Below are 24,968 nucleotides of genomic sequence, written 5' to 3'. Positions count from 1 at the left end.
CGTGAAGTAGCCCCAGTTGGAGCCGTTATCCTAAAGGGGTCCAGAGACTATTGAGACTATTGTCCTCAGCCCGTGCAGAGCTGGCTGTGCCAGCATTGGGGGGAATGGAGCCAGGTCAGGGTAGCTCCCCATCCTGCCACGAGGGGGCGCTAACAGATAAAGACCCCCCCACCCCCATGTTACAGAGACCCTCAGGCGGTGCTAGGGAAAGGTGGGAGGAGGAGATTATTCTAACAAACGCTGAGAGCTGCCGGCCCGGCCAACAGTTCTCCGGAAAAGACGGGACGATCCGGGCCGTGCGGTAAGAAGGCAGCCAGAGGGTCCGTCCATGCTGCGATGAAAAACCTGTGGCACCGAATCTCAGAGCCCAGATCCCGGGCTCTAGAATTGCAGGGTAGATGCTCCCACTCTGGCTGGACCTGACCCCGCGATCAGGACTAGGCAGAACCTCCTGCCTGCAGCTCCCCTGCCCTCTCGCAGCATTCGCAGCGTATCGGACGACACCAAAGCTAACCCATCGGACTGCCCCCAGACACAGGTACCAGCCCGCCCTGAGGATGGCACAGAAGCAGAAACAGGAGGGCTCTTTTCCAAAGGTGCCAACCGCTGCCACATCCTGGGGATGCTGTGACACACAGGCCCCTCGGCAAAGGGTCCCCTGTTCCTTGCAAACAACTCTCATCTCAGACCTGACCAACTCACTACATCAAATGCATTGCTTTCAAGATGTGTGTCCACAAAGGGCAACCTGGGAGGTCTCTACTGAAAGCTGGCAACCTATCGACGTTCATAATGACGGCGCGGTGTGTGCACAGGTGATATTGAAGGAATAACGCAACGGCACCGAAGTTTGTGCCCTGATGGCCTTAAGGTTAAAAGGAGACATGAGGGGTAATGTTCCTTGGTGACGACCTAGTCCTGCCGGAGGGAGATGCTACCCCTCCCGGGTTAGCCAGTGATGTAATGCCAGGCTCAGCTGTTCACTCTTGCCCCATCCCAGAACAGTCCATGGAAAACCATCACAGACAGCTACAAACAATCCAAGCCACTGGGAGGGTAAAAAAGGACCATTAATACGGACAGGGAGTCACCCCGCCTGTGAAGAGAGACAAAAGACTTTCAGCAGAATGTCAGGTGGGGAAGAGGCATCCGTTCGCTGAGTAAACCTCTGGCTGAGCAGGGGTGTTTCGTGAACGTTTGGATCCTGGTTCCTAGGAACCCAGCGAGCTCTGCAACAGCCTGGACTTGGGGTGGGGAAGGGGGAGAGAACCCCCTTTATTAGCTAGGAAAGGGAACGGTTCATAAGTACCAGCCCTAGGTTGTGGTTTCTGATTTGGTTCCGTTTTGTAACCATTTGTCTCCATCTCTCTGTCTCTCGTTTCTAGTGGAATCTCTGCTCTTTCTTAAATCAACCTTCTTTTGTTTGATTTCAAGTGCTGCGTGGGATACGGGCTCAGAGATTTCAGGTTAACTGGGGTCTCGTTGCTCCTTTGCCGGCAGAGGAGCCGGGATTTCTGTGACCAGCCAGCGTCAGAGGCTGGCACTGGGGCACACTGCTTGTTAACCTGCAAGGTAAAGCTGCGGCTGGCCGAGCCCAGAGGAGAGTGCTTGAGTAGCTAACAGGCCGCCAGCCAGCTGCCACCAGCAAGGCTCCCTCGCGTGACAGGCAGGGGGCACCAGGTGACTGACAATCCTGGATACCCCGAGAACCGTCACAGACGCCCCATGACTCCATTGCTGGGGAGAGAACCCAGGACAGCTGGACCTGCCCAACACCAAGGCCCCCCGCCAGGCGAGGAAGGTGGGTCAGACTCTTCTCTGTCCTGCTCACCTCACAGCCAGGCTCCCGAGCAAGTCCTGCCACTTCCACCTCCCATGTCCTGCCTCAGTTACTGTACCCCTCCCATTCCCGCTTCCCTCCCTGTCTCCCCCTGAGTCTGTCTCAGACACTGCTCTAGCTTATCACTATGCAGCCCATCGGAGCAACGGGAGCCGTATTTAGCAGAGCTGCATGGAAACCTCCAGCAAACCGTGGACTTCCAGTGGTCTGACTACGCTGAGGACTGGTTAGCACAGAGGGGTGCTGCTTTGAACTGACATGAGAGAGAGCCAGCCTGGAAGAGGGGCTGAGGCTCAGCAGAGTTAATATGAACGATAGGATTTTGTCCTTCTCTAGTCCATTTCACTGGCAGAGCTCCAGGTTTTTCATACAGCCCGCCAGCCCCATCTGTCAGAGAAGGTCATATTATTGCTGGGCTGCAGACAGGTAAACTGAGGCACGGAATGGCATGCTCAAGGTCATGGCAAGTCAGTGGCAGAGCCAGGAAGAAAGCCCAGGCGTCCGTATGGACGGGATCTTTGAAGCTGATAGAAGAGCCATTGCTCCTTTATCTGAAGCACGTACCACGCCCCCCTCAGCTGGCAGCTCTGGCTGGTAGCTTTCAGTAGTGATCACAGGGGAGTAATTTCCAACTACAAATCTCACTGCGGGTGAATGGGCCGACTCCTGGCCCAGGCAAAACACCCAGTGAAGTCACTCCTGGAGCGCATGCAAAGTAACTGGATTTACAAGAGCAGTAAGGGTGCCAAGCCAAGCACTCAAAAGTTAGATTAAAGCCAGAACTAAGGTGGTCTCTGCCTCCTTAATTCTGTCCCCTTGTGCTGGTGCATTATGGTGCAGTCTTTCATTACAGGATCACCTACTATTTTTTCCCCACAGGACCCCTGCCCAGGATGGACGGTGCTCACTTAATGAGCAGCTCCCCAATATCTCATTTTGTCTCCATTATTCAGGCCTTATTTATGGCACACGGGTCAAACAAAAGCGTCCACTAACTTTGGGTGCCCGGTTTGCGGCGTCTATGGCATCAGAGTATTTAGCAATACTGAGCATGTCACACGTGCCAAGCACAGTCCCCAGTGACTTCAGTTGCAGCTGCGAGTGCACTGATCAAGCCCCAGCTGGAGTATTGTGTCCAGTTCTGGGTGCAACACTTCGGGAAAGATGTGGACAAATTGGAGAAAGTCCAGAGGACAGCAACAAAAATGATGAAAGGTCTAGAAAACATGACCTCTGAGGGAAAGATTGAAAAAACCTGGGTTTGTTTAGTCTGGAGAAAAGAAGCTCAAGGGTGGACATGATAATGGTCTTCAAGTACATAAAAGGTTTTTACAAGGAGGAGGGAGAAAAATTGTTGTTCTTAACTTCTGAGGACAGGACAAGAAGCAATGGGCTTAAACTGCAGCAAGGGAGGTTTAGATTGGACATTAGGGAAAACTTCCTAACTGTCGGGGTGGTTAAACCCTGGAATAAATTGCCTAGGGAGGTTGTGGATTCTCCATCATTGGAGATTTTTAAGGGCAGGTTAGACAAACACCTGTCAGGGACGGTTTAGCACAGGGGACTGGACTCAGGGCCGCCCAGGGCGGGGGCCAAGTGGGGCAATTTGCCCCAGGCCCCGGGCTTCACAGGGACCCCCACTAGAATGGCTGAGGCTCCCTCCCCGGCCCCAGCCCAACACGACCCCGTCTCCGTCCCTCTCCCGGAGCCTCAGCACATCCAGCAGCGTTCCTGGACAGCGCTGCACCGTGGCTCCGGCGGGGCTCCTGAGCTCCGCCCTGCTCAGAGCCGCGTGGTAAGGGGGCGGGGCTGCGAGCTCCAGCGGGGCCTGAGCTCCCTCCACTCAGCCTGGAGCTCGCAGCCCCGCCCCCTTACCATGCGGCTCTGAGTGGGGCGGAGCTCAGGAGCCCGCGGGAGCCACGCTGCCGCTGTCGAGCAAAGCTCCTGGATGCGCTGAGGCTCCGGGTGAGGGGGCAGCTGGGGGGGTTGGCTAAGGGGCAGGAAGTCCCAGGGACAGTCAGGGCACAGGGAGGGGGCAGAGGGTGGGGGCGGTCAGGGGCAGAGGTTGGGGGTTGGATTGTGGGCGTTCCGGGGTCTGTCAGGACTCAGCGGGGAGGGTGGATAGGGGTCAGGGCAGTCAGGGGACAGGGATCAGGGGTGGGGTCTCGGGGTGGTGGTTGGGGGTCTCTGGGGATGGTTAGGGACAAGGAGCAGGATTCTGAGCGGGGGGCAGTCGGGGGGAGGAAGTGGGTGAGGGTCAGATGGGAGCAGGGCCAGGCTGTTTGGGAGGCACAGCCTTCCCTACCCTGAAGCTCATTCAGCAGTTTGAGGCTTGCAGAAGAGCCAAGCTGTTAGCTTTTCCATTAGGGCTACCAGCCCTTTCACTTCTCAAATGCCAAATTATAGTCTCTATTTAATTTCAGTGCCATAGGGAGATTCATGTCAGGGGAGGGTAGTAGCTTAATTTAAAATTAGCCACTGGGGGAGGGATCACATGAGAAGAGCAATATCCTTCCCAACCCTACCAAGGGAGACCCCCCTCCCCTGCATTCCCTGAGGCTCCAGAGGGGTTAATTCAGTGGTTCTCAAACTTTTATACTGGTGACCCCTTTCACATAGCAAACCTCTGAGTGTGACCCACCCCCTTATAAATATATAAAAAAGTGTTTTTAATTTAACACTATTATAAATGCTGGAGGCAAAGCGGGGTTTGAGGTGGAGGCTGACAGCTTGCGACCCCCAGTAATAACCTCATGACCCCCTGAGGGGTCCTGACCCCCAGTTTGAGAACCCCTGGGTTAATTAAATTTTAGCACCCTGTGTCCATTCACATGCATGTGCTATTTCGAGCATTTCAGTTTTCACAACATAGACTCATCCCAGATTCTGGAACAAGCTCAAATGCTCAGTTCGTGGAGTATGTACATAAGCTATACTAAAGACAAACCCACAGTAACCATCTCCAGTTTGTGAGGGACCCCATGGAGCCAGTCTCTAGGAAACAGATAAATGCATGGAGGTTAAATCCATTAATGGCTGTTAGACAGGATGGGTAAGGAATCGTGTCCCTAGCCTCTGTTTGTCAGAGGGTGGAGATGGATGGCAGGAGAGAGATCACTTGACCATTACCTGTTAGGTTCACTCCCTCTGGGGCACTTGGCATTGGCCACTGTCAGTAGACAGGATACTGGGCTGGATGGACCTTTGGTTTGACCCAGTATGGCTGTTCTTATGTTCTAACCTAAATGAACCCAAAGTTATGGAGACAGATATGAGTCAAGGAAGCCAGCAGAGTATCAGAAACCTGGAAAAATCTCTGACTGGATGGGCTCAGGCATTTGGTCACAAGCTGAGGTGGTTCAAAAGTTTTGGATTTTTTTTAAGCAGAATTTTTTTAATTGTTTCTTTAAACAATCAAACACAGCAAGCAGCAAATATTTGGCCACACACTTCTGAAACCCCAAACCATATTCAGGTTTTGGCAGACTAATTTCAGCTTTTCAATTAAAATTTTTTGAAGGAAAGCAGACATTGTCCGTGATTTTTTTCTGCTTTTAAAAAACCCCTAGTTTTCAATCCAGAAAAAGTTTTGATGGAAAATATTTGTCCAACCCTTTTAATGAGTTTTAGTGCCTTTTAGCACTAGCTGATGCTGAGAACCAGTGATACCTTGTAAAGAAGTTTTCTCAAAACTGGGTTTGTGCCGAGATGCAGAAGGTTTATTTTTCCCAGGGCCACCCGTGGGTGCGAAGCAAGTGGGGCCCCCATGAGAATATAGTATTGTATAGTATTGCAATATTTTTTATGGAAGGGGCCCCCAAAATTGCTTTGCCCCAGGCCCCCTGAATCCTCTGGGCGGCCCTGACTGGACTAGCTGACTGACCTATCGAGGTCCCTTCCAGTCCTACATTTCTCTGTTTCTATGAAATCAGCCCCCAGAGGTTACATGTTGGGCACCCAGGAAATGAGGCACACTCAGTGGCCACCTGTGACAAGTTGGGGTTTAAGTGACTTGCCCAGCATCGCCTGTGAACTCTGGCAGAGGCCGGGCTGTGAGACACACATTGATCACATGGAGGCAGCAAGAGCTAAGGGAGGGGAGCCCCAGGGCTCCTACCCCAGATCAGGGTCTGGTGTAGGAAGCAGGGGATCGGCATGCCCACCTGCAGAGGTGTGAACAGCCCCATTCATCTCATTGGGTGTTCTCCTCCCCGCTGGTCATAGCACTGTGTGCCCATTGCTGCAACGAGCACGCCCAGTCCCAGCTCAAATCAGGTCCATCATGCCTAGAGCTGCCTGGCAGGAATTTGGGAAGTCTCTCCTGGCACAGATTTGTCCTGCCTGGAACTCTTGCACTGGTCTTTCTGGTGTTATTTTCAATTCTCTCCCATACCCGGCATCACATTCTGGGCACAGCACTGCCCAAGAACCCAGGGCAGGACTCAGACAGGAACCCCTTGCCCAAACGACCTCAAATGTGCTCTTACCCCAACCCCTGTCGTGGGCCAGTTTTCAAGACAATCCCTCGGAGCACACTGAGTGTACAGCACTTGGAACAAAAATCAGCTCTGCTCAGCCTCCTTCATGGAAATCACACTACTTAGTGCACCTCCATAACACTGCCTGCCTCCTGGGCCAACCTTCCTAACGGAGCATCTTTGCAGCCCAGGTAGGGAGCAGGCCGAGAATAGTAATACACGCACCAGACAGTCTCACAAATCTGACAGTGATGGGACATGAACTCATAGCTCTTGAGTTAGGCTCAGGGTCTATTGCCAGAAACTGACCACTAATCCATAGGTAAGATAAGGTATAGAGCAGTGGTCCCCAACGCGGTGCCCGTGGGTGCCATGGTGCCCACCGGGGCATCTATGTGCGCCCGTGTACTGTCCGGCGGACGAGCATCCACCGAAATGCCACCGAGAAGCAGCCTCATCCAGAGACGTCATCGCCAAAATGCAGCTGTTTTTCGGCGGCATTTCGGCGGCGACACCTATTGATGTTGCCGCTTCTCGGCAGCATTTCGGTGGATGCTCATCTGCTGGCCACGGTCCTTCGTGGCTCGTCGTCCGGTGCCCGCCAGACGAAAAAGGTTGGGGACCACTGGTATAGAGGGTACAGTGGGAGTGTAATATATGAGCATACACATGAAGCACGGTACTGCCTCAGCTCCTCTCCCAAGATAAGGTCAAGCAACCAGTAGGAAGGGTCGAGCAGGAAGGTATAAAAAACACTAAAAGCCAAAGAAATGCCTGACCTTGGCCAGTACACAACCTCACTCCCTACCCGTCCCATGGGGTACAAAAGAGGTGGCACCAAACCCCAAGACTCATGAACCTCCAAAACAGAATATGACCATAAATTGTAAGGGGTGGGACCAGGGCCGTGGACTGCAGGTATATTTGGGCCTGCTAAGAGGGAGGAGGTGGGAATGGGGACACAGAAAAAAGAGTCTGCGGCATCAGAGCTATGAATATGGTTACTTGAACTGACCCCAATAAACATCACATTGCCTGCCCTTCAGACTTCTGGTCTTCTGCTTTCTGTCTGCGTGACAAGAACCAGGGGAAGCGGGGAAGGGAAAGCCCCTAACAGAATGGAAAGATTTGACCGAGCGGTCCTTTCCCTGCCCCCTGCCCCAAGTGCTGTATCTCAGGAACCCTTTGACCCCAGGCCTCAATGAGGCCTAGCAATTTTTAAGACAATCCAAGTATGCTCGTAGGCTTTAGAGCACTTTTTTTTGGGGGGGGGGGGGCGGGGGGGAATAATCAGCTGTCCAGTGGAAAGCTTGTCTCAGTCAGTACTCTGGAGCTGCTAGCACTCATCCAGAACACACCCAAAAATCGTGTTAAAAGAACATGGAGGTTGAAGTCAAGCACTCAGAAGTTAGGAGAGGCCAGAATCCAGGTTGCCCGTGCAATCTCCATTCAGCCCTCGTGTGTGCGAATTGGGATAATCTTGCCCTATCTCACACGGGCAGACCGTGGCAGAGACAGGAATAGAACAAAGCCCTCCTGGATCTTTAAACACAAGAGAACAGCGATCCTTTCCTTGCCACCTTCAGTCGCCGCCGCTGTCCAAGCCTGTGCGCTGACCTGGGCCAGGGTTCCTACAGACAGGGGCGGCTCTAGGCACCAGCAAAACAAGCTGGTGCCTAGGGCGGCAAAATGTAGGGGGCGGGAGTCTGGGCCGGCGGACCTGCCGCCGTCATGGCTGCGGCAGGTCGACCGGAGCCCGGGACGAGTGGACCTGCCGCAGGCATGACTGCGGAGGGGGCGATCGTCCCGCGGCTCGGCTGGACCTCCCGCAGGCATGACTGCGGCAGGTCAACCGGAGCCACGGGACCACGGCACCCGCCGCAGTCATGCCTGCGGCGGGTCCACTCGTCCCGGGCTCCGGTCGACCTGCCGCAGCGGGAGCTCAACCGGAGCCGCGGGAAGAAGGGACCCGCCGCAGGACCGGGGAAGGGCGGCGCAGCGCACCGCGCTGCTTGGGGCAGCGTCATTTCTAGAGCCGCCCCTGCCTACAGAACAAGTCGTGTGCCAGCGCACCACTATAGAGTGTGTCGTAATGCACATCCAGATGAAGGCTGCACGGGCAAACAATTTCCATAGGATCAAATCTGAGTTTCTAAACTTGGCAGGTTTACTGAAGGGTTTTTTAAATTCAATTTCTTAGTTGTTTTTTTTTAAGCAAAAAACCGACAACCTCGAAACTGCATAGTTGCCTAGAGACCAAGGCCCGAAGGGGCCAGCAGATCACCCAGGCAGATGTCCTGTCTACCACAAAGCCATTCATTTTAACCCAGATTCCTCTATCAAACCCAAAGACTTTAGCTAGATTAAAGAATTTCAGTCTTTAGTAGATTAAACTATGTGCCATAGGGAGAGAACAGGGTGCCACCTCCCAGCACGTGGACCCATGCTGGCACCCACCCTGCCCAGACCTCACCCAAAGAGATGCCAGCAACTTCTGCATCATCCACCCATCTGAGCTCAAGTTCTCTGACTCTGTGAGCATTCTCAGAGAATCTAAGGTGAGAAGGGACCAGCATGATGATCTAGTCTGACCTGCATATCACAGGCCACAGAAGTTGACCCACCCACTCCTGTAACAGACCCTGAATCTCTGGCTGAGTGGCTGATGTCCTCAACCCATGGTTTAAAGACCCCAAGTTACAGAGAATCCACCATTTACCCTACTGTAAACCTGCAAGTGGCCTGTGTCCCATACTGCAGTGGAAGGTGATTCCCCCGAAGGGTCTCTCTGCCAGTCTGAGCTGGGGGAAAATTCCTTCCTGACCCCAAATCTGGCAATCAGTTTGACCCTGAGCATGCGGGCAGGACCCACCAGCCAGACACCTGGGAAAGAATTCTCTGTAGTATCTCAGAGCCCGCTCCAGCCAGTGTCCCATCTCTGGCCATTGGGGGTATTTGCTACTAGCAGTTGCAGATCAGCTCCCTGCCATTGTAGGCAGCCCCATCATCCCATCCCCACCATAAACTTATCAAGCTCAGTCTTGAAGCCAGGTAGGTTTTTTGCTCCCACTGCTCCCCTGGGAGGCTGTCCCAGTCCTTCACTCCTCAGATGGTTAGAAGATGCTCTGGAGTTCTATGGGGCTGGAGTATGCTCCGTGCAAACAGGACGGGGCCGATTTTAGCTGCAAGCCTGTAACAAGCCCTACTGAGCATACAGATGGCAATTGGCCAAAGTTTTATAACTCAGCCAAAACTGAGTGGATGTTCATAAGAACTGCAAAAGCCACTTCCCTGACCCACGGACCATCCCTCTGCCAAATTTCAAGCTCCTGCTCCAAACCCTGGAGGGAACTAACCGTGGGAAAACCTACCTATTTTATCCTGTCCTTATTCTTGGGAACAGTTGAACTATTTTTTGCCAAAAATTCAGCCTGAGGCCGACACTCAGCATGGAGAAATTTCAGCCTGAACGGTAAAGAGCTAAGCATCCGAAAACAGGGTTTAAATAAGATTACGTGTCAACCTTGCCTACGGGCATCACAACCAGCTCTGCCTAGAATGGTGTGCTCCCTGAGTTTATAAACCGCCAAAGACCGAGGTTCACCAGTGACAAGACATTTGATGCCCCTCATTGCACCAGGACATCCATAGGCACCAACTCGGTGGGTGCTCCGGGGCTGGAGCATCCATGGGGAAAAATTAGTGGGTGCTCCACACCCACTGGCAGCCAAGCTCCCTCCGCCCCCGCCCCAACTCCCCCCCCAGTGCGCTGCATCCCTGCCCCCCCCCCCACCTAAAAGCTGTTTGATGGTGCTTAGGACTTTCTGGGAGGGAGGGGGAGAAGCGGAGACACGGTGCGTTCAAGGGAGGAGGTGGAGAACAGACAGGGCAGGGGCGGGGACCCGGGGACAGGGGGTGGAATGGGGGCAGGAAGGGGGCAGGGCTGGATGGGAAAAGGCACGATGGGGCGGGGACTTTGGGGAAGGGGTGGGGTGGAGGGGTCGACCACTCTCCAGACAGAGGGGAAGTTGGCACCTATGAGGACATCACTGGAATGGTCAGAATGGCCTGCACAGGGTGGACCCAAGCCGGGACCAGGAAGAGAATATTCCAGTTCGGGGTCTAAGGGCATTATCAAAGCCACATGAACGCGTGTGAAAGGCTGAAAGGCAACGCAGGCGTCCTGGCGGTGAGACGTGGCTCCCCAGGGGAAGGAGGGAGAGCCCCGTCCCTTGAGACAACGGAAATCTAGAGCTCGTCCCCTAGGGAATAATCCCAGCCTGGGCCCAGGGAAACCAGGGATGGAACGAGCCAGCCAACCAACTTTAGCTTAAAGGCATTAATGCTACTTGACTCCACCACCTTGTCTGGAAGCGGATAGTACTCGCTTTAACGCCCTCCTCAAACGCTTCTTATGAGCACTGTGTCTGGATTACTATAACCCACCCACCGCCCCCCCCCCCAGCCCCTAGCCCAGGGCAGCACAACCTCCCATGGGTCGCCAGGTTTAGCTTCATAACGACTGTGAGCTTGTTCAAACACGTCAATCGTGTCACCTCGTAATCATCCTCTCCCAGGCCTCCATAAGCTCAGTCTCATCAATCTCTCCTTAGACCTAAACCCCTCTAATCCAGTTAGCGACTTAGTCACCCCCCAGCCCCCGGAACTTCCCTCCAATGAAACTGTATCTTCCTTCGAACAGGGCAGCTGGAATGAGACATTGGCCTTCCACTGGGTTTTCTCTCTGCCACTGCCACCTGGGCAGAGAATTTTAAATGCTGGACACTACAATGCACCTGGACTCTTCCCTCCTCAGTGCCATTTAAACTCCCCTTAATGAGCAAAGTGCATCACTTTAAACAGACGCGCTCCATTCTGGTTTACCTCTGAGCCCAGGCACCTAATCAAAATCATCATGTGAACAGCCGCATCCATCAGAGTCTTGGCCACGCCCCACACCCAGCCCCTTTCCCTTTGGGTATTGTCTACAAACTTTATGACCATGCATGAGGGACCAGCCACCATGAAGAACACACTCACTGACTCAAACCCAGCCCCCAGTCACGCCTGTATCAGCCCTCTGAACGCCGCCAAACGACTCCATATTCACTGCAGAGGGACACGGAGCCCGACTTGGGTCAGTTAAGTCCACATGTTCCGTTCTCTTTACTGATTGTTATCACATGAAATAATGCAATGGCTAATAAACCTGGTGGCTGGCCAGGCTTGCCCGTCTCAGACTGGGCTGCCTCGCCCAAGGGCGACTCCAGGCCGCAGCGCGCCAAGTGTGTGCTTGGGGCGGCATGCCGCGGGGCGCGCTCTGCCGGTCGCCGGGAGGGCGGCAGGCAGCTCCGGTGGACCTCCCGCAGGCGAGCCCACAGAAGGTCCGCTGGTCCCGTGGCTTCAGTGGAGCAGCCGCAGGCATGTCTGCGGGAGGTCCACCGGAGCCGCAGAACCAGCGGACCCTCCGCAGGCACGTCTGCAGGAGGTCCACCGGAGCCGCGGGACCGGCGACTGGCAGAGCGCCCCCCACGGCGTGCCGCCGTGCTTGGGGCGGTGAAATTGCTAGAGCCGCCCCTGGCCTCGCCCCTCTGACTGGGGCCGCTGAAAGAATACAGCCTAGAACATCCACAAATCTCCCCTCAAAGAGTTTCTGAGTACAGACATCAGAGCTCCAGATCTGCCATCTTCAGCCGCTGTTTAGACATAGGGTCCGACTGGGGTGGTTACGTCTACGAGCAATAAAAGGCCGGTAGCGCTATCTCAGAGCCTGGGTCAATTGACTTGGGCTTGCAGGGCTCAGGCTGCAGGGCTAAAAATAGCCGGGTAGACATTCCCACTCAGGCTGGAGCCTGGGCTGTGAGAGTGCTGCCCCCCCTCCCCCTTTGGGTTTCAGAGCTGGGGCTTGTCTCCACGGCTATCGACCCAGGCTCTGAGACTTGGTGCCATGAGTGTAGATGCACCAGTGTTCCCACCTTCTTCTGTCCCAGCTGCTCGCAGGGTCCTGGGCCACTCTGGCTTCTCAAAGCCAAAAGCCTTTAGAGCAGCAGCTGCCGCTGGACCCATCATCCTCTCCCGCCCTGCTCCCAGCATCTGACAGTGCTTTTTCTGGCATCCGCCTCTGCAAACTCCCCCTGAGATTCCCCTGGGCTCTTCTCGGCTCATAGACCAGCCCCAGTCATAAAGGATCTGCTGGCCAACCTTGGGCCTCAGACCTGGCCGGGCAACCTTGTGGCATGAGTGGGGTCCTGCAATTAGCTAACAACTCTGGGGAAGATTTAGGGCTCAGATTACAGTTCAGAGACTCATAGATGTGGAGGCCAGATGGGACCACGATCTCCTGTCTAACCCAGGCCAGAGAACCTCCCCCAGCGATTCCTGCATCTAGCCCAGAACTCAGTCAAAAAAGTGAACAGAATGTTGGGCATCATTAAGAAAGGGATAGATAATAAGACAGAAAGTATCATATTGCCTCTATATAAATCCATGGTACACCCACATCTGGAATACTGCGTGCAGATGTGGTCACCCCATCTCAGAAATGATATATTGGAATTGGAAAAGGTTCAAAAAAGGGCAACAACAATTATTAGGGGTATGGAACAGCTTCTGTATTGGGAGAGATTAATAAGACTGGGACTTTTCAGTTTGAAAAAGAGACAACTAAGTGGGGATATGAGAGAGGTCTATAAAATCATGACTGGTGTGGAGAAAGTAAACAAGGAAGTGTAATTTACTCCTTCTCATAACACAAGAACTAAGAGTCACGAAATGAAAGGAATAGGCAGCAGGTTTAAAACAAACAAAAGGAAGTATTTTTTCACACAACACACAGTCAACCTGTGGAACTCTTTGCCAGAGGACGTTGTGAAGGCCAAGACTATAACAGGGTTCAAAAAAGAACTAGATAAGTGCATGGAGGATAGGTCCATCAACGGCTATTAGCCAGAATGGGCAGGGATGGTGTCACTGGCCTCTGTTTGCCAGAAGCTGGAATGGGCGACAGGGGATGGATCACTTGATGATGACCTGTTCTGTTCATTCCCTCTGGGGCACCTGGCACTGGCCACTGTCGGAAGAGTGTCTGGGCTAGATGGACTTTTGGTCTGACCCAGTATGGCTGTTCTTATGTTCCCCTGGCTGAGCTAGAGCCTACATTTTAGAAAGAGACACCGACTTGTAACTGACAGACTCCAAGGATGGAGAATCCACCATATCCCTCGGTAAGTCAGTTACCCTCCCTGTTAAAAGTTTGCACATTATTTCTACTCTGAAGATTTCAGCTTCCAGCCACTGGATCGTGCTCTGGCTTGGTCTGCTAGACTGAAGAGCCAACTAGTATCACCCCCACGTAGGTACTTCTAAAGTGTGATTAAGTCACTTCTCCGTCTTCTCTTGGATCATCTAGACTGAGCTGCTTTCATCTCTCGCTGTAAGGTCTCCTCAGTGCAGTACACAAAGGTAAGAACCTCATCCTTACTCCTGCTCAATATTCCCCCCTTAAACAGCCCAGGGCTGCATTACCTCTCCTAGCTACAGCCTCAGATAGGCAGCTCACATTCAACTGGTTATCCGCCAGGCCCCCCATGTCCTCCTCGGAGTCGCTGCTTTCCAGGAGCCAGCCCAGAATCTTGTAAATGTGACCCACATTCTTCATTCCTAGATGCACGGCCTTGCATTTGGCTGAATTCAGATGCCAGTTGTCCAAGTGAGCTCAGCTTTCTGTGCGAGCCAGATCACTCCATTGAGCCGACCTGCCATCATCTTTTACCACTCCGCCAATTTTTGTGTCATGCTTTTATAGTTCCTGCCAGATCAGCGTGTGACAAAGGGGGAATTTTCTTTGATATTTTTATTAAGCCGATGTATGCCTCAGTTTTCCCTGTATTGTGCATGGCTAGCCAACGGCCCCAAAAAGGGCTGTTTGGTCTCCGGGCAGGCTAAGAGACCTAAGTATGAATGTCACCTAGCTGTCTGACCCTGAATGAGTCATTAAAAACAGGACTAGCCACGGAAGGCATAGGCACCAACTCCGCGGTGGGAAAAAAAGAGTGGGTGCTCAGCACCCACCAGCTACCCCATGGATCAGCTCCTTCCTCTCCCCCCCAGTGCCTCCTGCGTGCCGTGATTCAGTAGGGTTGCCAACTTTCTAATGGCACAAAACCAAACACCTCTGCCCTGCCCCTTCTCCAAGGCCCCGGCCCCCGCTCAGTCCATCTCCCTCCCTCTGTCACTCGCTCTCCCCCTCCCTCACTCACTTTCACCAGGCTGGGTGCAGCGGGGGGGGGCATGAGGGCTCCGGCTGGGGGTGCAGGCTCTGGGGTGGGACTGGGGATGAGGGGATTTGGGGTGCAGGAGAGGGCTCCGAGCTGGGGTAGGGGGTTGGAGTGCAGGGCGGGTATCTGCTCTGGGCTGGGGGTGTGGGCTCTGAGTGGAGCCAGAAATGAGGAGTTCATGGTGCAGGAGAGGGCTCCGAGCTGGGGGTTGGGGTGTGTGGGGTGCAGGCTCTGGAGGGCGTTTGGGTGTGGGAAGGGACTTTGGGCTGGGGCAGGGGAGGGTTTGGGGTGCGGAGGGAGCTACCACGGACCCGGAGGGAGGTGGATTTCCCCACCTCTCCGCAAGGAAGCTGAGTGACATCTGCCCACTCAGAACAAAGGACTGAGAGGTGTGGGCCATAAGCGTTGGCTGTTGGAAGGAGTCAGGGCTTTCCTGTGGGAACTGACCAAGGAGGTCAGAGATGCAGTTTGAACAAGGAGGTTCACCACAGCTGGGCTGGGCTCTGGGCTGACCAGAATGGTCTCTGCTCTAAGTAACTTTCAATTCTCTGTGCTAATGTACGGACTTCCTGCGCTGCGTTCCAGGTGATTAATAAACCCGCCTGCTTAGGCAAGGCAGTTTGAGTGTCACTGCAAATGCTGGGTGAGGCACATCATTCCCTGAAAAGCGTACAAGTCTCCACCAGGAGTACCTCAGTTGGACTCGCTGAACAGAGCTCACGGTGTGACGCAGGAGTGCTGGAGCCCTGGAGTTTCAAACGCAAGAGGCCACGTGACCTATCCCGTGCAGGAAGTGTGAGACCCGTTGGGGGCCTGGCACGCTGAAGGGGCTCCTCCTAGAGACTGTTCCAAAGCTGGGGCATAGCACTGACCCTGTGGATCCGTGACCCAGGCACTGACTAACCCTGTGCTGGGAACAAGCAAGACCCCACCACAACCTCCCTGCGAGCCCCTCTAGAAATGTCCCCAGTGGATGACTCCCCGTTTACAACTAGATTTTCAGATCTATCAGTTGGTCAGTTTTTAATCCATTTAATATGTGCTGCACTGACTGTGTGCCATGCTGATAGACCTAGCTACACACAAGGAGCACCGGGAGCTTGCTAACGCTAAAGGAGAACAATGCCCCAATGTTCATCAACCCCTGTTGGCCTTACCAAGCTACTGCCTGTGTGTTAAATTACAAGACGTGCCCATTGTGTGTGGCGTTCTGTCCTTCTCTGGTGATGAGCCTGCGACAGCCTTGTTTAAGAGACTGAAATCTTTCAGCTCAGGCAATAGATGTATGTATGAAGATCCCTGGCTCTCAGGTTCGGTCCTCACTGCTGCCAACCCACCCAGAGGTATTGGTGGAAACACGACTGGGGGGGGGTTCCCCCATTTCTTCCTTCTAAAAGAACAGGAAATCGGCTGCAACGATGCTTGAATGCATTCAACAGTTCACTGTTCAAAAGACAGGAGATGCATCATCCTAAAAATGCCCCCTATTATTCTTACTTATTATGTGGCTTGCAGTGGTGACTAGGAGTCCCAGTCCTGGGCCCTATTGTGCCAGGCGCTGTATAGCCACAAAGCAAAAGCCCACTGCCTTTGAATAGGTGATTCTATTCTCTTACACGTGGAATTTCAGGATGAGATCACATCGTTCCAGGTTGGCTACTAAGGGACAAAGGAGGCAGATTTAAGCTGCAATCTTCACTTGTACTTTCCTTGACTTGAGCGTTAACTATGCAACTTTACCATCACATTCCCCTAGTGTTTATTCATTGCCTGCAGAATAGCTCTCTTTGGGGAGCTGGTTAACCGACAGAGCCCTGGAATGATTTCGATCTACAGCGAGGTGGCCAGGTTTTCCTTGGAGCTGGGCATTATCCCAACAACTGGTAGTTTGGGTTTTTTTAAAGAAGCCCCCTTTTTAAACCAAGATTTGTGGAAAGAGAGACAGTTTACATAGGACCTACACAAAACACTTGTTCACGGTTGTGCCCAGCGGGGGGCACATAACTGTTGATAGCGGGGGCGGGGGGGTACGTATTTTGAACCCACTCCCCGCAAGAAAAAAAGGAAATAAAAATACAAATATAAACCCTGGCAGAAATCTGGGAGCGGCACATGACCGCACAGGCCCCCCTCCACATGTTGCCTCTGGTTGCGCCTCTGGGACTGGGTCTAACCATCCGACCCCACTGCTGGAGCTGGGCCAGTAGCCTGGGGACAAGACCATCATCAAAAGCATTAAAGCCACGTGAATTTCAGGCTCCTAAAATAAGAGAAAGGCTAACCCAGTGGGTAGGATGGGGGCCTAGCAGTTGGAAGACCAGGGGTGGATTCCCTGCCCTGCCACAGACTTCCTGAGTGACTTTAGGCAAGACACTTAGTCTCTGCGTGCCTCTAGTCCCCATTTGTAAAACAGGGATAATAGCACAGGCGGGCGTTAAGATAAATGAGGTGCTGAGAGATGCGGGGGGAGGGCAGAGAGCTGGGAAGAGGCGAGCGATGCTTACCCAGACGCTGTGCCCACGAGAGAGGCTGTGATTTCTCCAGCTTCCACGCAGGCGTTGCACACACCGGAGCGTGCAGAGCCCTAGGACAGCTGTTTTCTAAGAGCCCGTGAACTCCAACAGCTTCACAACACAGCGCCAGCGGGGCCTGTCCCTAAAGGCAGATGGATGGGCCTGATCCTGAGCAGCACGGCCCTGGCTCCCTTCAATTCCCATTCGCTTCCTGGAGAGGCCCGGCACTGCTCAGGATCGGGCCCCCAGCAGCAAGCGTGGTACAAAAGGGAGCATAGCTGGGCCAGTACTTTTCCAGGCCCCCTTTGCTGTTATTAGGGATATTTATCACTCAGCACGGCCCCTTCTCTCCTACCAGCTCTATCCTCCAGCTGCCGGAGTCGGCCCTGGGGTCACACGCTATGGTTGTTATCTCACCGCCGGTAGCCACGGAGATGACTGTGAGGTCGCAAACACGGTAGGGATGCGTCTCCCTCCGGAGGAGAGGGAAGATGGTTGAGAATTAACAGGCTCAGCGAGCAGAGGCAGGCAAGCCAAGCCAGAGGGGAACAGGCTCGTGGCCAGTAAGGGATCGTGGGTACTTTTCCTGCGCCCATCACCGTGGTATCTGGGCACCTCACAGTCTTCAATGCATTTATCTTCAGACACCCCTGGAAAGTTACCTCCATTGTACAAATGGGTAGCAAGGAACAGAGAGTCTAAGTCACCCAGAATCTGTGCCCCACCCCACCTCCGCCCCCCGCCTCGTGACACCTTTGAGGAATTAGTGCAATTTCTGTTAAGAACATAAGAATGGCCATACTGGGTCAGACCAAGGGTCCATCCAGCCCAGTATCCCGTCTACTGACAGTGGCCAATGCCAGGTGCCCCAGAGGGAGTGAACCTAACAGGTAATGATCAAGTGATCTCTCTCCTGCCATCCATCTCCATCCTCTGACAAACAGAGGCTAGGGACACCATTCCTTACCCATCCTGGCTAATAGCCATTAATGGACTTAACCTCCATGAATGTATCCAGTTCTCTTTTAAACCCTGTTATAGTCCTAGCCTTCACAACCTCCTCAGGCAAGGAGTTCCACAGGTTGACTGTGTGCTGTGTGAAGAAGAACTTCCTTTTATTTGTTTTAAACCTGCTGCCGATCAATTTCATTTGGTGGCCCCTAGTTCTTATATTATGGGAACAAGTAAATAACTTTTTCTTATTCACTTTCTCCACACCACTCATGATTTTATATACCTCTATCATATTCCCCTTTAGTCTCCTCTTTTCCAAGCTGAAAAGAACTAGCCTCTTTAATCTCTCCTCATGTGGGACCTGTTCCAAACCCCTAATCATTTTAGTTGCCCTTCTCTGAACCATTTCTAATGCCAGTATATCTTTTTTGAGATGAGGAGACCACATCTGTATGCAGTATTCAAGATGTGGGCGTACCATGGATTTATAGAAGGGCAACAAGATATTCTCTGTCTTATTCTCTATTCCTTTTTAAATGATTCCTAACATCCTATTTGCTTTTTTGACTGCTGCTGCACACTGCATGGACGTCTTCAGAGAACTACCCATGATGACTCCAAGATCTTTCCTGATTAGTTGTAGCTAAATTAGCCCCCATCATATTGTATGTATAGTTGGGGTTATTTTTTCCCCAATGTGCATTACTTTACATTTATCCACATTAAATTTCATTTGCCATTTTGTTGCCCAAGCACTTAGTTTTGTGAGATCTTTTTGAAGTTCTTCACAATCTGCTTTGGTCTTAACTATCTTAAGCAGTTTAGGATCATCTGCAAACTGTGCCACCTCACTGTTTACCCCTTTCTCCAGATTACTTCTGAATAAGTTGAATAGGATTGGTCCTAGGACTGACCCTTGGGGAACACCACTAGTTACCCCTCTCCATTCTGAGAATTTACCATTAATTCCTACCCTTTGTTCCCTGTCTTTTAACCAGTTCTCAATCCATGAAAGGACCTTCCCTTTTATCCCATGACAACTTAATTTATGTAAGAGCCTTAGGTGAGGGACCTTGTCAAAGGCTTTCTGGAAATCTAAGTACACTATGTCCATTGGATCCCCCTTGTCCACATGTTTGTTGACCTCTTCAAAGAGCTCTAATAGATTAGTAAGACACTACTTCCCTTTTGAGAAACCATGTTGACTTTTGCCCAACAATTTGTTCTTCTATGTGTCTGACAATTTTATTCTTTACTATTGTTTCAACTAATTTGCCCGGTACTGACGTTAGACTTACTGGTCTGTAATTGCCAGGATCACCTCTAGAGCCCTTTTTACATATTGGCGTTACATTAGCTATCTTCCAGGTATTGGGTACAGAAGCCGATTTAAAGGACAGGTTACAAGCCATAGTTAATAGTTCTGCAACTTCACATTAAAAGACTGTCGTGAAACTTCATACGTCACCCTAGCAAAGCAAAACAGGCCTGCGAAATTCATATCCTCCCTTCTCCTACAACTCAGCCATAGACCTGTGGGCACATGCCGAACGGGGCAGGTCCATCATGAGACAGCAAGCGCGGAGACGGTGGTCAGTCAGGAAAGTCCACAGGTACCACATACCGACTGGAGTTATTTCATGTCTATTACAGGTGATTTTCAATTTACCGCTAGGTAACTGTTTTGGCAAATGCTGACTCTTTAAAGGCAACCACTGAAATGGCTCGATCCGGCTCCCAATGAAATCGGTGGGCGTGATAGTGTCACCCGCATAGGAGAATAGACACACACACACACAACCCTGGGGCCGGGGCAAATGCAGGAAGTCAGACAAAATGATCATCATGTCACCTGCCCTTAAAGCCCACACCCCCAGCAGCACGGCCGCAAATGGCTGGCGAAGGATCCTCCCCTCCCCTCTGCGGCCACGGAGGTGAGAAGGGGAGGCCAGCAGATTTCCCAGTTGGCACAGCCACGGAAGGGAAACAAGCCGAGCGCTGAGCCTACCTCTTGCAGAGAGCTTCTTGGTGTTGATAATCTTGGCTGCGTACTCATGGCCGGTGCAGAGTTTGACGCAGCGTCGCACGACCGAGAAAGCCCCCCTACAGAGAGGAAAAGAGAGAGAGAAAAAAAACTAACTTCCCAAACTCCGCACCAGGATTGCTCAGCAGCAGCCCGCCGGGCCAGTTTGGAGAGGCCCTTAGGCTGCTGATTATCGCATTGGCTTAATATTTCAGTGTAACCAGCACAAGACATGGGGACACCTGGCACCAGCTCTGACTCGGCACCTGCCGGAGGATCTAAGGCTGCAGTGGGGCCAGGAACCAGGGAAGAAAGGCCTACAGGCTTCACAGGGCACATTTGGGGGGTATTCCCACTATATGGGGGTGACCCAGGGACCGCTTGTTGTTCAGCGCCAAGGGCTCCCTCCAGAGGGGCGGAGCCTCTCCCAATGAGAGGGAGGAGCTAGTCCACAATGCATTGCAAAAAAATGAATATTAGCATATCACCCCCATCAATCCTGGTCCCAAGCCAAGGCCATCAGTGCCCCATAATGCAGCTGGGCAGGACTCACCCCCCACACACTTACTCCCAAACACCCCAGCAGCCCCACCGCCTTTCGGGACAACCAGCAATTAGCTGCTGCTGTGCTCGGTGCTGTACAACACACCGGATACCAGCGGGGCCTGCCCCAAAGAGCAGACAGGCGTGGGGACAGAAGGGCAGCAGGCACCGAGCAGCCCTCAGACAGGAAGGCAGGAGCTCGGAGCTCTGGGTTTTGGCATCTGGTGTAAAAATTTTCTAAAGCAACCTCAGTGACTAAGACACCCTTCACCCTGTTTTCAAAAGTGACTTGGGACCAGACTGTCCAAGATACTTAGGTGCCTGAAGACGCAGGAGCGCGCCTAGTAGGACGGTCAGACGCATCTGAGCAGGTCAGGCACCCTGTCTCCCATGGGATATAGGCATCTAACCTGCTTAGGCACTTTTGTATCTCACTAGGTGCCTTTCTGCGTCTTTGACGATCAGGCCCCCTAGGACTCAGCTGCCTCTGCCTCCTGGACAGCCAACGGGAACGGGGCTCATAAGGGTAGGTCCACACTGCAATGAAAAACCCAGGCCAGCTGACTCAAGGGGCTGTTTAATTGTAGGGTAGATGTTTAGGGACCCTTCCCCCTTGTAGGGTCCTACAGCCCACGCTGCAGTGAGACAGCCCCTTAGCCCGAGGCAGCTGGCCCAGGCCAGCCGTGGGTTTTTAACTACAGCAGAGACGTACCCTAAATGTCTACATCATTTCTGAAAATAAGAGTTAGGCTCCCGGGTCACTTCTTTGCTTTGAAAATTTTACCCTTTGACTCTTGAAAATTTTATCCATGGTGTGTATTTTTCACCAAAAAACCTGTATCCATCTTAGGCCCTGCCAGACTCACTCCTGCCGGACGCTTCCGTTCCTAGGGCAGTTCCATTTTTCTTTAGCTACACTTCCAAAATGCTTTTAAACCACATTTCCCTCCCCTGTTACAATTCCCCAGTCAGGAAACAGAATTCCCTGAACACAGGGAAAACCAGGTGTGAGGAGACCTCTCTGACCCCACCCTTCTCCCGCTGCCTGCCTGGGATTTTGTCAGCTCGCTCCCCAGCAGCTCATCTGGAGACCGTGCCCCCCTCAATAGGATAAAGGACAAAAGACGCTGAAATTCCAAACGTGCTAATGCGGGGATTTTCCAGGATTGTTCTGGATCAGGAAAAGCGGCTTCCACGGATGGAGGTGGTGTTTACTTGTTAAAGCCTAGTTAGCAGCATCCAAAGGTGGGCAGGGCAGGCCAGGTCCAGCCAAATCGGGGCTAGAAAGTGCTATCAGCAAGTGGCAGCAGGTGGATTTGCTCCTGGGACTGCAGGCAGATAGCCAGAGTTGCTATGCAGACTGCAGCCTGTCTGAGGCTCTCTAAAAGCCAATGCTGATCACCACAGCGCTAAGCATTCCCCAGGTGCCCAAGCCAGCGCTCGAAGGGGAAAGCGTTGGCGTCCCTAGCTCCTGGATTTCTCGCTCTGCACTGTGATCAGCTAGGAGGTCGCCTTAAGAAAAGCCAGTGGCTCTGGGTGGGCATTAAAGACCTTAGAGCCCCAGATGAATTCTCCCTTTCGCCACAGTCATTGCTGTGCAACCGGCTGCTGTCCTCCACCCCAGAGGTGGCTGCATTGCCAGGAGGTAACTTGCATGAGGGAAGCACCACGAATAAATCAAATCACGGCTCCAAACAGCACATGCTGTTGGCCTCATGTTGCCACAGCCTGGCGAGGGAAGACTAGCCAGCCCTGATCTTGCCATGGAAAAGGGCGGCTGCTTCCCCCGCTGCCCAGGAGATCCTCACCAACAGTCTTGGACACCTCAATTATCAACACCCCCTAGGAGTCTTTTTTATTTATGCTTCCACCCCCAAGCCACTAGCATAATTCCTGTGCAGAGCCTCTACCTACAGCATCCTTCAAAGCACAGCCCTTTCGCCCAGGAGTGCTCTTACCCTTCTGCAATCCCTTTTCCCTCTGCTCTGCTCTGCTCTGCCCTGCCCTGCTCTGCTAGCCTTCTCCTTCTGCCACTCCTTCCTGTGCTTTTTAACCACCCCTCCCAGCTGATGGGACAGCCACCTCCTCAGCCAGCCAGCCTACACTCTGATTAGGTAATTAAGTACTCTCCATTCCTCCCTCAAGTCTTCTCTAGGGGAAACTAATCAGAGCTTAAGTGACCGGAGTGCTGGGACAGCTGTTAGCTCTCAGCACTCTGTCACACTCCACATCATCTTGCCCAACCCAGCTGCTCCCCAGAGACCGCTGCTTCTTCAAGAGCTGCAGCTCCCCAGAATGAGGAGCTTCATCATCAGAGATTCATGAGTGCCTGTCTGGGGGAACAGAGGCTGGGGAAAGGTCACAGTTCGCACCTAGCAGGGCTGAGCTCTGCCCGAAGAGGGCAGAACACAGACTCGGGAGGTGTCTGCGGCTTTGAGCACACTCACTCCAGCCCACCCAGGAGCAGGGCAACCGATGGCTTTTCTGGTTTGCTGGAAGTTCAGAGAAAAAAATCAGTTTTGGTCAACCCGAAAACAGGATTTGCCAGAATTTCCAGTGACAAGCAAAAAAAATAATAATAATAATTTCAGGGTGAACGGAACATTGTGTTTTAATTTCGAGGTCTCTTTGGCCCATTTTTTGAAAACTAAAATGAAGGGCCATTTCCCAGCAAAAAGTTATTTCCAATGGAACCACTCACCCCGTCCTCCACCAGGGATCTTGGCCCAGTTTAGATCAGCCCTAGGCAGAAACCTGTAGGGAGGGCGGGGTGACGATTTTCAATGGAAACTTCTGCAGCTGCTGCCTGGGCAGGAAAGCAAAGGGCACCCAGGGTTCCTGGGGCACAGGGAATGGAGACAGACACCCCCCCCCCATGCTCCTTGCTGCCCCAATACGCATCTGGCTATTCTGGCTGGGGGATGAAATGACTAGCTGGGGGCTCAGAGCCACAGAGTGAAGCCAGGCGCCCCGTTCTCCCTGCATGCCCCCATTACACACCCTCCCTTTCCTCCCTTATTTATTGTCTGGATCGCGGCAGTGCCAAGAGCACCCGGCATGGGCCAGGACCCCTTTGCGCTAGGTGGTGCATGAACAGCGACTGCAGAGAGAACTCCCAGAAGAAACCCATCTCAGCAAACCTGGGCACCGTCTGCATGGGGGAGCATGAGAGTTGGAGTCATCCCCGCCCCCCCCCCCCGCCTCTCCCTGCCAAGTCTCTTCTGGGCCCACATCTCAGTTACTTCCCCCTGTGTCTTCCCTACAGGGAGCGACGTCTCACGGAACAGGGGCCCCAGTTGCCAAGCAGAGGCACAGACCCAGCCCCTCCCACACACACAGCCGAGGGGAGGAGCCTCTCCCAGCATAGGGGGCGGAGCCTCTCCCAATGAGAGGGAGGAGCTAGTCCACAATGCATTGCAAAAAATGAATATTAGCATATCACCCCCAAACACCCATCAATCCTGGTCCCAAGCCAAGGCCATCAGCGCCCCATAATGCAGCTGGGCAGGACTCACCCCACACACACTCCCACACACTCCAGCAGCCCCACCCCCTTTCGGGACAGCCAGCAATTAGCTGCTGCTGTGCTCGGTGCTGTACAACACACCAGATACCAGCAGGGCCTGCCCCAAAGAGCAGACAGGTCTGGGGACAGGAGGGCAGCAGGCACCAAGCAGCCCTCAGACAGGAAGGCAGGAGCCATTCCTGCCACACACGGCACGGGATCCCACACACACACACACACACAGCCGAGAGGAAGCCAGGCCGTGCTGCATGAGGCCCCGTGGAGTGATTCCCACCAGGCACGGCACGGGATCACTGCACGAGGCTTTCAGCTTGGGAGCGTTTCTAATGATCTTCTGCCCCCGGCTCCTCCTTTCTTTGCAGCGCTGAGCGGAAAGGCTCTGGCCAGACCCGGCAGTGGCACATTCCGCTCGCAGAGCCGGCAGGTGCTGATGGGCAAATGAGGCCATCCTGCTCCACTCAAACGCCTTCAAAAGAGGGAGGCAGAAAGCAGCGCCTTCAAAGAGCAGCCAACAGAAAGGCAATCTGCAGAGAGCGGCTCCAGGCCTTCCCCCGCGACCAGCAGGGGGCAGGCAAAGCAGACCAGATCACCTAACGGAGGTGGGTCCGGGGGCATTCCCAGACGGGGATGTGGAATCTGGCCCGATGCCAGCGCAGGTCCGGACACCCCAGGATATCAACAGCTATGCCCGGCCAGGGGCTGCAGGGAGCGGCTTGCTCCCCCGGCCCTGTATTTCCCCACTGGGGCTTCGTTCCCCAAGCCGTGTGCAGGGTGGGTGATTTTTTGACCCTGATCAGCGAGATTTTCTGCTCCAA

At 53.2% G+C, this 24,968-nt stretch overlaps 1 protein-coding gene across 14 annotated transcripts in view; it reads right to left on the bottom strand.

Annotated features, from left to right (window-relative positions):
* Window positions 1-24,968, bottom strand: part of CAMK2B (calcium/calmodulin dependent protein kinase II beta) — a 147,063-nt gene that overhangs the window by 110,106 nt on the left and 11,989 nt on the right. For all 14 annotated transcript variants that reach the window (XM_039522163.1, XM_039522165.1, XM_039522161.1 and 11 more), the window contains exon 2: window positions 20,070-20,164. In XM_039522163.1, coding sequence (XP_039378097.1) covers window positions 20,070-20,164 — 95 coding nt within the window. The remainder of the gene's footprint in view (window positions 1-20,069; window positions 20,165-24,968) is intronic.

Source organism: Mauremys reevesii, linkage group 2 (genome assembly GCF_016161935.1).
Source record: "Mauremys reevesii isolate NIE-2019 linkage group 2, ASM1616193v1, whole genome shotgun sequence".
Lineage (NCBI taxonomy): Eukaryota > Metazoa > Chordata > Testudines > Geoemydidae > Mauremys > Mauremys reevesii.
Note: the sequence above shows the minus strand (reverse complement) of the source record. Positions and strands in the feature narration are given on the sequence as shown.